Genomic DNA, 12,361 nt, shown 5'->3' on the forward strand with positions numbered 1-12,361 from the left:
GGGCAAGTAACTTTGTAGAAGCTGTGATCCCTGCCCAGTATGACAGGTTTCATATGTCATAGCATCATGTCCTGGGCACTGGGGTGTATTTTGGTGAGGTCCGAGCAAATCCATGTTCACATTCACGGAGCATCTTAGATGCTAGTACTTAGCTAGGAGTTCTGGGGACAAGCACTCCAGCTTATTTAAGTTTTATTTTGTTATTTACATCCAATTAAGCAACATACAGTGCATTATTAGTGTCAGAGGTGAGGTCAGGGACTCATCGGTGCCCAGGGCTCCTTCCGTCACGTGCCCTCCTTAATGCCCGTGCCCCGGTTACCCCAACCATCCCTTTCCCTCCGCTTCAGCAGCTCTGTTTGTTTCCTGTGATTTAGAGTCTCTTACAGTTTACCTCCCTCTCTTATCTCGTCTCGTTTTATTTTTCCCTCCCTTCCTCCATGCCCGTTTTGTTTCTTAAGTTCCACATATGAATGAAATCGTATGATAATCGTCTTTCTCTGATCGGGTTATCTCGCTTAGCGTAACACCCTCTAGTTCCATCCACATTGTAAATGACAAGATTTCATTTCGCGGTGGCTGAGTAATAGTCCATTGTGTATACCCACCACTTCTTCTTTATCCACTCCTCTGTCAATGTCAGTGGACATCTGGGCTCTTCCCATAGTTTGGCCATTGTGCTCACTGTGGCTGCAAACACTGGGGTGCACATGCCCCTTCGGATTCCTGCATTCGTGTCTTTGGCCTGAATACCCAGTTATGCAATGGCTGGGTCCTAGTGTAGCTCTAATCTCAACGTTTTGAGGACCCTCCATACTGTTTTCCAGAGTGGCCACACCAGCTCACATTCCCACGCACAGTGTAGGGACGTTCCCCTTTCTCGCATCCTGGCCGACACCTGTCCTTTCCTGACTTGCTGACGTCAGCCATTCTGACCTGCGTGAGGTGTTTTCTCATTACGGTTTTGATTTGTGTGTCCCTGACAAGCTCTCCGGTTACTGAAGATGTGAAGTAACTAAAGGAGCATCCGACGTACTACAGACAGTTGAAAAGGCCCAAATGTGAACCCCAGGCTGCAAGGCCCCAAACGCAGAAACAGGAAGGCACCCTAAGGCACGTTATAGGGTCCCCAGGGCAAGCTGGGGGACGCGGGAGTTGGGGTGGGGAGGCATCGCCAGGGGCCAGGGAGGGAAGGCGGTGGTGGTGTGATCAGGACAAGGCAGCTGCCCCAACCTCCTGTTTTCAGAAAGTAGGAGGAGCTCAGAGCACGGAGCTGAGGGACCTGCGCTTCCATGACGAAGAGACAGTCGTCGCTGGAGCAGAATGTCTAGGAAGGAGGGAGGGAAACCAAGGAAGCAGGAGGCTCCTCCTTCACTCGCGTCCTCCGGTCCCCATGTATGCCACGTGGGTGGGAGGGTGTCACACACACCCACGCGTCCACAACCACACTCGCCGCGCTCCCGCCCGGGCCGGACCCGTCTCCACGCGCCTGTAGGCGCCGGGCCTCAACCGGCCACGCCGCCACCTGCTGCTGCGTCCCCAGTGAGGGAGGAGCATCTCTGCGCATCCCCTACCCGCTCCCGCAGCCTCCCCATCCTCCCCGGCGGGGCTGAGGCCAAGTCTTTCCCCAGAGCCCCCTCCTCTGCGCTGAGGGGGAGGCGGAGGGAGGAGCTCCGGCCCCAGCCGCCCGCCCTCCCCCTCCCTCCCTCCCTCCCGCGGCTCCCCCTCCCCTCCCTTCCCCTCGGTTGCCGCAGCCCGGTTAGTCGCGCGCGTCAGCGTGGGCTCCCCGGAGCGAGTCGCTAGGTAACGGGACTGGCTCCGCAGACCCGCGGCCCAGGGAAGCCCGCGCGCGCTGTCAGCAGCTGCGCGCGGGGCGCGGGCGGGGGCGCACGGACCCTCCCCTGGCGGGGCTGCAGACCCCGACCCGCACGCGGCCCCCTCCCAGGATGCCTTAACCGGTTCGGATCGCCACCGCCCAGGTGCCCCTCCCTCGCAGAGACCCCGACCCCGCCGGCCCTCTCCTCTTCCCCCCGAGCCGGTGCACACCGCTCTGCGCGCAGCCCGGTGGGCGCCCCACCTCCGTGGTCGCCGTCGCCGCCGGTAAGCTGGGTTCGCGGGGCGGGGGCCGGCACTGGGGCAGGGAGTGGGGGACTCGCGCGGAGCCCAGCACCTCCCGCGGCCTCCGACCGGCCATGTGCTAAAGTTTCTGGGGCTCGGCGCCCCGCCTGGCGCGCAGCGCGGGGCTCAGCGGCGCGGTAGGTGGGGCGGCGCGGTCCTGCCGGGCGCCCGCGGGGTGCAGCTCTGCGCGCTCTCACGCTCTCTTTCTCTCTTTCCCTCCGCGCTGCCTCCCCGAGGTCCTCCTGCCTAGCCCCTGCGCGGGGCATGAGGAGCCCCGGGGCGCCGCCCGGAGACGACCCGGCTGCGCGCACACCTCGCCAGCGGCGGACGGGGACATGAGCGGCGCGCACGGGGTCCGTCGCCCGGCGGCCAGCCCCAGCCGGCGGCGGCCAGCGGGTCGGCGCTGCCCGGGAGAATGAGGCAGGAGCCCGCGGCAGCCTCCTCCTTCACCACCTTCTCCTCCTCCTCTTCGCCTTCCTTCGGCTCCGGCGCCCGGGCCCCGGCCGGGCTGTGGCTCTGCTGCGTGCCCCGCGCGCCCCCCGCCCGCCTCCGGATGCGCTGCTCGGTAAGCCAGGCCCTCCGCCTCGGGAACAAAGCCCCTTCGCCTGGCCAGGAGGCCGCCTCCGAGCCCCTTGCTCGGCCCCCACCGAGAGCCTGGAAGCCTGCGGGGCTCCCGATTGAACCCTTCCATTTCCTGTATCCCCAAACCCTGCCTGGGAGGCTAAAGCTCCCGGGCGCCTTCGAGACCCGGAGCTTTCCTCTGCCACTGCCATCGGGGAGGCAGATGCAGGCTTGACACACAGGCGGGAGACCTGTTTGGTCCAGATAAGGATATATGTATGCATCTTGGCTCAGACTGGTCTGTGTGTGTGTGTGGGGGGGGGACTCATTTGTGCAGGGAGACGACTCCCATATAGTGACTACGTAATGGGCGTCCAAGCTGTGCCGGGTAGCGTGCCTGAGAAACACCCAGGGAAGTAGGTCCCCCTTCTTCCATGGCTCAGATTTGGAAACTGAGGCCCAGAGAGGTTGGATGACTTAATCAAGGTCACAAGGCCAGAGTGCGAGAGACCAGGTTTGGAAACCAGGGTCTTCTTTCCGCCAAGCTGACCCCCTTGTAACAAACACGCTTGTCCCAATTCTACAAACTGCCTCCTTCTGGAATCATTGCGTACAGTGTGTGCAAGCACCTGTGCCGGGGAGGATCTGCTGGGGGAAATAAATTGCCTATAGCTTGTATTCTTCTTGTCCTTCCTCTCCACCATGGCTGCTAAGCCCTCTTGTGAACTGTAAGCACAAGATTACTTCTTAGTTAAGGGGAGAGGTTAACATGGTCCCCTGGGTGCTCCCTTTCCTGCCATCCTGTTTCTCTCAGGCCTCCTCAGGGATGCAAAGGGCAGAGTTGGGGTCCTCTTCCCAGCCCCTCCCAGGCTCTGTCTGCTGGCATGTGCTCAGCCCCGGAATCCATGTCCTAAACCTTTCCATGGGGTGAGGGCTAATCCAGGCCACCTTCCCCTGGTTGTGTAAGTCTTAGAGACGGTTACTTCGCAAGCACAGGGGGACTGATCCCAGAGGGGCCCCATTTAGGAACTGACCCTGTCGGAAACATCATCTTGGCTCACACTTGCCCAGCGGTCCCTGTCAGCCCAAGTGCACACTTGCTAGCCCAGAAAAAAGGGGGAGGGGCTTGATGTAGACATGGGGCCTTCTGCTGGTGCCCATTTCTCCAGCTTGCAGCATTTCAAGCAACCTGGTCTGAGTGGCTCGTTTACTGATCAAGTGTCCAAATGTTGGGTTTGGCAGTTGTCTCCCCGACATGTATAGTGTTCGTATTGGTGCAGGGAGAGCCCTTAGCAGGAAGGGTCTCAGTTTCCTGACTCCCGGAGCTGGACTGGATGACCTCTTGGTTCCTTTCCAACTAAATGATCCTGGGATCAGGAGGAGAGTGGGTTGCTGGCCTGAGCCGGGGTGCGTGAGTTCATCAGACACATGCATTCGGACTAACAGCTCTGCCCTGAATATGCTCTTGATTTCCAAGAAGAAGACATGGTTGAAGGGGGGACTGCAAGATTTAGCTTCTACCCCAAGGAGGGCAAGGCTGAGCAGTGCCCTGGTGGATGGATTATTTATTGGTCTAAAGCATGGTGGCTGTAAAGTGTCCCAAGGTGCCAGATTAGGGTTATGGGGTTAGGCTTTCATTGGGAGAAATGACATTGACCCCTAGGAACTGATCAAATACAGTGCATCAATTAGAGGTCCAGCTGGCTAGAAATCGGCAAGCTGGTGAGCCTGCCTGTCCTTTCTGGAAATAATCCATCATAGTTGAATAGGTAAAGACTGCTCAGCTTAAACAATTAAGCATGTAAATAAAGTGGTTTTTAGAAATCCCCCCCCCCATCATGTTTGCTGGTTATATTAGCGACAGGTGCAACCCACCCAAGTCGGGACCCAGAGGGACTGTGACAAAAAGTTGGCCATAGGAATGTTTAGACCCTGACTTGTTCTTTGCCTGTTGCAGCTAAATCCATCAACTTGACCTATGGGCCCTTAATGGGGTTGTCATAGGTCTTTTAAGATGTGGATTAATGAAGCTTTTAAAGTGTTACTGAATCCCAAGTGAAATGGGCATATCTCACCTTTTTCCCAGAAACTAAGCTCCCCGCGGGTTTCATGACTGCTTGAAATTCACAAAACCAGAGCAAAGCTTTCATTTTGACAAGGTAGGAGAGTCTGGAAACAGCAAGTGATGCATCTCATGCGGGCATATTAATCTAATCTCCCCGCATCGTGGATGCCATGCTTCAGCTTGTCATGGCTAACCTGCCCAGTTTGGTATAAAAACGAATGCAGAGAAACAATCTTTGTTGAATTACTTTTTGAAAATGGTAATGTAATTATGAAAAGACACTTTTTATGTCATAGATCATACGACTGATATCCAAAGCCAGATCACACAGTAAAACATTACTTCCGTGCCTGATAATCTAGTTTTTAATTAGTCAGTTCTTTCCCTTTCTTTTGCCTCCCCCCCCCCCCCCCCGAGCATGAGAATGTGTAATCAAGAATAAATTCTCCCTTTTCAGTTTTGGGTTTGTCTTAAACCCACCTTTTTTGGAAGATCTCTAAGGCTGGGTTCGTGGGTACGGTACATACAGTGGCCTCGTGTACAAATACATTTGGGGTGCCTTTGATTTCTTTTGGGAGGACAGGATGGGCTCGTATCACAAAGGCATAAGAACAATGAGGAGTTACCCTGTTGGCATTCTATCTGTGAATCGGGAGCCTAGACATGAACCCTTGCTTAGAGCTGAGATGCCCGGCATCCCGGGAACCTAGGGGGTGCCGGGAGTTTGTGTAACATTCAGGATGTGCGAAGGTACTTAAGGGATGTGTCAATGAAAGGAACATCCCCAGAGGTAAGGAAGTGTGGGATTTGTCCCTGACTCTGTTGTTCCTTGGCTCTGGGACTGTGGACAAGTTATTCCTGTTCTCTAGGCGTCCGTGGGTGTACCTGCGGCGAGTGTGGCTGTGTTCCTGTGTCTGTGTGCGTGCCTGCACTTGTCTGTGTGTGTGTGTATGTGTGTGTGTGTGTTAGAAAAGGTGATCTCTCCACATCTAAGTGTCAGGAGTCCTCGGCTGGGGATACAGCTGGTTATTAATAGCTCGAGGATGCTCCGTATTGTAAGGTTACATAACATTTCCAATTAGACATCTGTATAAACAGTAAGGCGAACCAGTCATTATAAAACATTCCCTTTAGTACCCTAAACGGGGACTCTCCCCTGAACATGTGATGATGGGGCTTTCATTCTAAAGGCGATTATGCCGGCATCCCCGCCCAGTGGAGCCTTGGCACGCGTCGGAGAGGGCTAGAATGAGCCGTGACCCTCTCTAGGGTCCGTGTGGCCGGAGCCGCAGGAGCCTGTATGTAATTTGGGTCATTGGGGTAGGAAGAGCATGACGTTCTGTGTGTGTAACTTGAACTCCTGGGGAAGCTGAGGCTCTGCCTCTGTCTCAGGCTGTTCCTGGAAGGTAAGGAGGGGAAGTATGTAATTACCGTTTGCCGTTGTTTTGCAAATAGGAAGTACTTTAATTAGAGCCTAGAACTCAGCCGAAGCTGAAAGCTGGTGAGAAGTTTGGAGGTTTGGCAGTGGTGTTTTTGCCGGGTTCTCTGTACGGGCTTCCCTGTAACACTTGAAGCAGGCTGCTGTCCGAGGTCAGGCTCCCTAGCAGAGCTGCAGTCCCCGGCAGATACGGAGGGGACAGTGGCGGCTAAGGGAACCGGAAGTACTCAAACACACTTTGTCTTGTCTGCAGAGGAGACGTCGCCAACCGGCCATTCTAGATGAGGAGCCTGGGGCTCGAGAGAGTGTCCCCTGGAGCGTGGCGCTGGGACCCGCGTAGTTAGTGAATTGGCAGAACCACGGAGGATTCAGAATTAAGTCACCCGCGCCACACCTCACTGCCACCATCCCTGCAATGTGCCTGGCAACCAAATCGTGTCCTTTCATCCCAAATTTCTCAACAGCACCGCGGCACCAAGAGAACAGGCAGGGGATTCTATGCGGGTGACCTGTGGGGCTGATCTGACTATCCTGACAATTTTGAATTCGCTGGGGGTTTTTGTAAGGATATTGGATTTCTTTTAACTCTTGCGTCAGGTGTATTAGATTCTGGACGTGTTCAGAAATAAGTCAAAGTTTCCCCCAAAAGGCTTAGTGTTGGTAGTTCTTCCGGGGAGGCTAAAAATAACTTCTCCAGGTCCCGTGTCACCCTGGGGATGTGAGCCCGCCCTGGCACATGGGACGTTTCGGGAGGCGTTGTCAGCCTACACCTCCGAAAAGGACCTCACAATCGAAGTTATGTAACAGAAGCTTCCCAAAGGAGCATGACCGCACCTCCAAGATGCTACATGGGTTAATCCTCCCCAAACAACGAGCTGGGAGGAAAAGAGGAGGGACGAAGACCAGAATCTCAAGGTTTAGCTGCAGCTTTTAAGAGTGTCCAGGACTGGCGCACCTGGGTGTCTCAGTCGGTGAAGCGTCCGCCTTCCGCTCAGGCCGTATCTCCGGGTCCTGGGATCCAGCCCCAAGTCAGACTCCCTGCTCAGTGGGGAGTCCGCTTCTCCCTCTCTCTGTCTGTCTCTCCCCCACCCTGGCTCATTCTCTCTCTCTCTCTCTCAAATAAATACATAAAATCTTTAAAAAAAATGAATTTCCAGGACTTGGAGGAAATGCAGGTTTTGAAGAACGTTTCAAGCTACCGCCTAGAGATGCCATCACCATGGGTTTTCTAGGGGCCATCGGAGTCCGCGTGCCTTCGCTGAGCTCCGGCTGATCTTTGCCGATTGGCCTGCAGATCTGGACAAGTGGCATACAAACGTAGGACAGGAGATTCCAGACACACAGTTTACAACCAGTAAGGGAGTCCCCGAAGTCACCTGTCCCTCCATTCTTTTTTTTTTTTTGTAAGGATTTTATTTATTTGACAGACAGAGATCATAAGCAGGCAGAGAGACAGGCAGAGAGAGAGGAGGAAGCAGGCCCCCTGCTAAGCAGAGAGCCGATGCGTGGCTCGATCCCAGGACCCTGGGATCATGACTTGAGCCGAAGGCAGAGGCTTAACCCTCTGAGCCACCCAGGCACCCCTGTCCCTCCATTCTTGTAACGACACTCAGGCTGGTTCTCCTTGCCGGCGGCTTAAAATCCTGTGGGCTGCAATGCTGGCCTGGCCGTGTCCTGCGAGCGAAGTCTTAACAAACCAGACCCTCCCTCTACCTCGCCTAGATTCCTAAACTGCTTATCTGCCAGAGGTTTAAGTTCTGTGATAGGTGATTAACGAGAAAAAGCGGACAGAAGGCATTGGAAAACTCAACTGTGATTCATCTGCCATCAGCGAGATACTAAAACATCTTCCTGGCCGGCCCAATTTTTTGATTCGGCGAATTAGAAAGAACATTGCACAGCTCCCGTGAGACCCATTGAGTCTGCACCTTTGGCCCCCGAACCTTGAGAGAACAGATGCCCAGGCTTTGCAGCTCTGGGCCAGATTTCTAGTACATATGGCTATTAAGTGGCAGGAAATGCAAAAGTGGCCGTACAGACGTATCGGGCGTAAGGCAAGAGGGCACCGATGTTTGTGATCTGTGGTTATGATGAACGGTATTTAGGACACGGTCGTAGAAATGATTTAATGTCTGCTTACAGCCCCAAGAGTCCTGGCATACATTCACTAAAGGATTTTAGAAGTTTTCGTGCCGTCTGTGTGCGTGGCTTACAATGAGCGAGGACAAGAGGGGTGCTGTACGCGGGGTTCAACCGCCCCCTTCACAGGCTCTCCTGGTGGGCAGAGGGTGGTGCGTCTCCGAATTTGCGAGGCTCTGTGCTTGGGAGGCTCAGTGTAGCCCTCGTTGGTTCCTGTTCTTAATAATCTGTGATGAGCCGACCTTTACCCCACTCAGCATCCTAAAGCAGACTGGCAAATAGGGAATATCCGCGACCTTGGTCACCCCGGTGTCTCAGCCTCTACCTACTCACGTCGTCCCAGATCCTGGCCGACTTGCTGCTCTGTTCCAGCACCGGTAAACCGTCCCAGTTCCTAGTGGCCTTGACGTGACCCCCGAAGGATCCCTGATTCCTTTTAATTCAGGAAGCGGATGATAACGGCAGTCAGCATTGGCGTCACGATCAATATTGACCAGTCTTCTATTTTTTAATACAATGCATGTGGCCTGAGAACACAGTGCCCGGCTGAAGATGATGTATGACTGCGGACAGCTAACTTGCTGAGAGGGCTTTATCGAGTACTTTGAGAAGAGTAAGCCTGGCCATTGCGATGTGAAGTCTAACGGGAGAAATGGAAGTCTGCACCCCATATCCGCCCCCACAAAGCAGGTGGGGAACAGTACACCCGGCTTCTAGAAGGGAATGTCGAGACCGTCCTCGGTCCGTTTGGCTGACAGTATTGACGTTGCCTCGGTCAGTCCCTAAATTCCCTCTCGATGAGGCAGTGTCCCTGCTTGTCCACAGGCCTGCCCCAGGACATGGCTGTGGACTGGGATCGTGGCTCCGTCCATGGGTGCAGGCTGGGTGCCATCTCCTCCTGGCATCGGGTGTGCCTGCCCCCGGTCCTGCCTGAGCCCTGGGAGCCACCCCCTCACTCTGCCGTCCCGTGGGTGCTGTCCGAGGTCCATCACAAGCACGCTGAGCCCCAGCTCTCAGTGCGGCTGGGCTGGGGGCTGTGCTGGGAGACAGTGGGCAGCAGCAGAGTGTCTATGACCTGCTTCTGCTCCCTGAGGCCTGGGATGCGGCCCCCCACCCCCGCCCTTCAGAAGTCCATTCAAAATCTGGGAGACGTGGCTGGTGCAGCGGAGCAAGGAGCCCAGTGGGGAGGCTCTCTCTGTCTCGCCTGGGTTTGGGGCAAGCCTCTGCCACACTCTGTCCTCACCCCAAGCTTTCTGGGCCATCAGGTGGAAGGTTTATCTCCAGTGTGATCCAGGGGACCACTTCCATGAACCTGCCTGGGAGCTTACTAAAATACAGGTGCCCTGAGCCCCTTTGCAGACCTGTTGTATTGGAACCAGGTATATTTTTAACACCTGCCCTGTAATTCCTCTCTCGGGCATGACGACATTCCAGACCCAGGGGTTCTCACAGCTGGTTGATCACTAGTGGCCCTTCCTGCTGCAGAATCCTCAGAATAACAGCCCCACCTGGTTGGCCACTCTCATCGGCTCCACCCAGGCCCCCCTCCTCTCTCCCAGCCGCTCTCCGGGCTTCCCTCCTGCCCTCTACAGTTTGCTTTCCAGCGGGTCTCACCACCCTCCTCTGTTCAGAGCTCTCGGGGGGCTTGCTGTCTCCCCAAGAGCAGTGGCCAGCGGCTTTGGGAAGGCGCCAGGCCCTGCACGCTCTGGTCCTGGGTCTCTCTCCTGCCTCCCGCCCCTCGCTTCTGCCCTTCGAGCCACACTGCGTTCTGTGCCATTCCTGAAACCGCGCAGCCCCCCAGCGCTCCCTCTGGCCTGTGGGGGCCGAGGACTGACGAGGCTGGGTGCTCCGAGGGCGGTGAACGGTGCTTTCTGAAACCCCATTCCAGGGGACACGCTTAAGTGGGCTGGGGCAGAGCTCAGTTTCCAGGCCCTCCACCAGATACATGTTGTTTCAGGTGAAGCCCTTTAACCGGGCACCGTAGTTTAGGGTGACTCATCCCTGGACAGGGTTATCAAAGTGGATCTAGAAATCTCTTCCAGAAGAACTTTCTAGAATTGGGCAAGATCTCTCCTGACCTTGGGCTGCACAGTTTCTTCAGCTGCCATTAATCCCAGTGGTCCTGCTGTCCCCCCTGCTCTGCCTCCACAAATGCTCCCAGACCCCAGCTATGGCCAGGCAGTGTTCTGGGCCCCAGGATGTTCTGGAGGAACAATGGTTCTAGAGGAGCAGAGTCTGTCTGGGTTCCTGTCTGACTCTTGCTCTGGCTTTCCTACAGATGGGACAGTGAGGCCCAGACATTATTCCTCGGGCCCTTATTTTCTGCCACCAGGAAAGAGAAGCTCTGGCCTTTTTACCAGGAGCGGCCCTCCTGGGTTTAAGCACAGCAAATCTCACTCATAAATAGTGATCGCACGGTGAGTAGGAGGGAGAGAGGGACCACCTTGTACATTTGCCTCCACAGCCAGCTGAGTGAGTAACGGGGTGCAGTTATGTAAGATACAAGGAGTCTCGCAGGTGGGATAAGTGGTTAATACAGGGCCCTGGTCCAGGTCCCCGTGAAGCCAGCCTGCCCAGCTGTATATCAACACGGAAAAGGCTGAGAACATTCAGACTCTTCCCGGCCCTGCTCACTGCAGATGCTTCTCCTCGAATCTTATAGGAGGAGGAATTTTCACTGTCACCTTTGGTGTTCTTGTCGATCCCTGTCACCGTAACATTGACCAAACCTCTGCTGATAGTAGACAAGGTGTCCCTTGTCTTCAACAGACTCCCAAGACCCTTGGGAAACGTGTTACGTCACGCCCGTAGCTCACTGCAGTGGTTGCTGTGAGCGAGCAGGCAGAGGTGGGGAAGGTGGGTTTGGATGCGGGACGCGGGGCCATCTGACGTCAGCCTTGAGAGATGGGAAGCAACTTGTCAAGCAGAGATGAGGGAGGCAGGGCATCCCAGGGCATCCCAGTATGAGCAGCCGTGCAGAGGCTGGACCACTTGGGATGGGTGAACGGGGGTGGGGGGGCTGGCTGTAGGGTCAGGCCGAAGAAGCAGGTGCTTCCATCCTGGCCTGGTGGGATTGGGTCTTGGATGCCAACAGAAGGAGCATTCCATGTCTTATAAGCGATGGGGAGCCATGGAAGGTGTTTGAGTGAGGGTGTGGGTTTGACAAAGCCAGCTGGTGGTCCCGTTTCATGCTCCCTCCGTAACTTCCGTATTACAGTGAAGATGTAGAAGGCGCTCACGGGGGCGCGCGGTGGGAATGCAGGCGGGACTGTCTGGGGACAGTGTGGGAGTGACCTCCAGACCATGCTTCCCTTGTGCTCCACTTGCTTGCAGTTCCCGAGTGGTCTTCCGGGCGCTGCTGCCCAGACCTCAGCTCTGCCGACCCTGCGGGGGCTCGGAGGGAAAGGGAGGGAGCTGCTGGCTCAGGCACTTGCTGCCCAGACATGGTGGACTCCGGCCAACAGGAAATGGAGCGGGCAGTGTCCCAGCCTGATTCACCGAGCCGTGGGTCTCCCTGCGCCTCTGCAAGCACGTTCAGGCTGCTCCTGGCCTCAAATAATGCTCTCAGACCTACATCCACAGCTGAGAGAATCCAGGGCACGCATCCGCCGGCCACCTTCCCCAAGCGTCCCCCCAGCAGGGGGCCTAATGGGTGGGAGATGGGGTCAGTTTCAGGAGCCGAAGCCTGGACTGCTCTTTGTCCTTCTGCTTTGAGATCACCGCGCTTGGCCGGGCGCTGACCTCTGCAGAGTGGACAGGGTAGCTGGGACACAAGGAAGAAGGCTCCAGGGGTCACTGGTGCTTTTCCCACCTCTGTCTTCCACCTCCACCTTCTCATTGTGACAGGGCAGAGGAAGAGAAGGAAGAAAAGCATGGTCCACAGGCCAGTGGGTAAATTCGTAACTGTTTCTGGGTAGTTGGGACCTGGCCAAGAGCCTTTCCTCGTTCTAGGCTGACTGCCAGATCATGCCAAGGGCAAAGCATCCCGGGCAGGGAGAGGAGCTGCCGTGGGCTGGAGAGCTCACTGCCCCAGAATGTGG

At 55.9% G+C, this 12,361-nt stretch overlaps 1 protein-coding gene across 2 annotated transcripts in view; it reads left to right on the plus strand.

Annotated features, from left to right (window-relative positions):
- The first annotated feature begins 1,323 nt into the window (after positions 1 to 1,323).
- The window catches only part of TUNAR (TCL1 upstream neural differentiation-associated RNA), a 46,111-nt gene continuing 35,073 nt past the window's right edge, over positions 1,324 to 12,361 (plus strand). The window contains exons 1-2 of one of the 2 annotated variants that reach the window (XM_059373909.1): positions 1,324 to 2,100; positions 2,355 to 2,683. In XM_059373909.1, coding sequence (XP_059229892.1) covers positions 2,534 to 2,683 — 150 coding nt within the window. In that variant the 5' untranslated portion in view covers positions 1,324 to 2,100; positions 2,355 to 2,533. Of the gene's footprint in view, positions 2,101 to 2,354; positions 2,684 to 6,132; positions 6,151 to 12,361 lie in introns of those variants that run through there. The other variant, XM_059373910.1, reaches the window with a different exon arrangement.

Source organism: Mustela nigripes, chromosome 13 (assembly GCF_022355385.1).
Source record: "Mustela nigripes isolate SB6536 chromosome 13, MUSNIG.SB6536, whole genome shotgun sequence".
NCBI lineage: Eukaryota > Metazoa > Chordata > Mammalia > Carnivora > Mustelidae > Mustela > Mustela nigripes.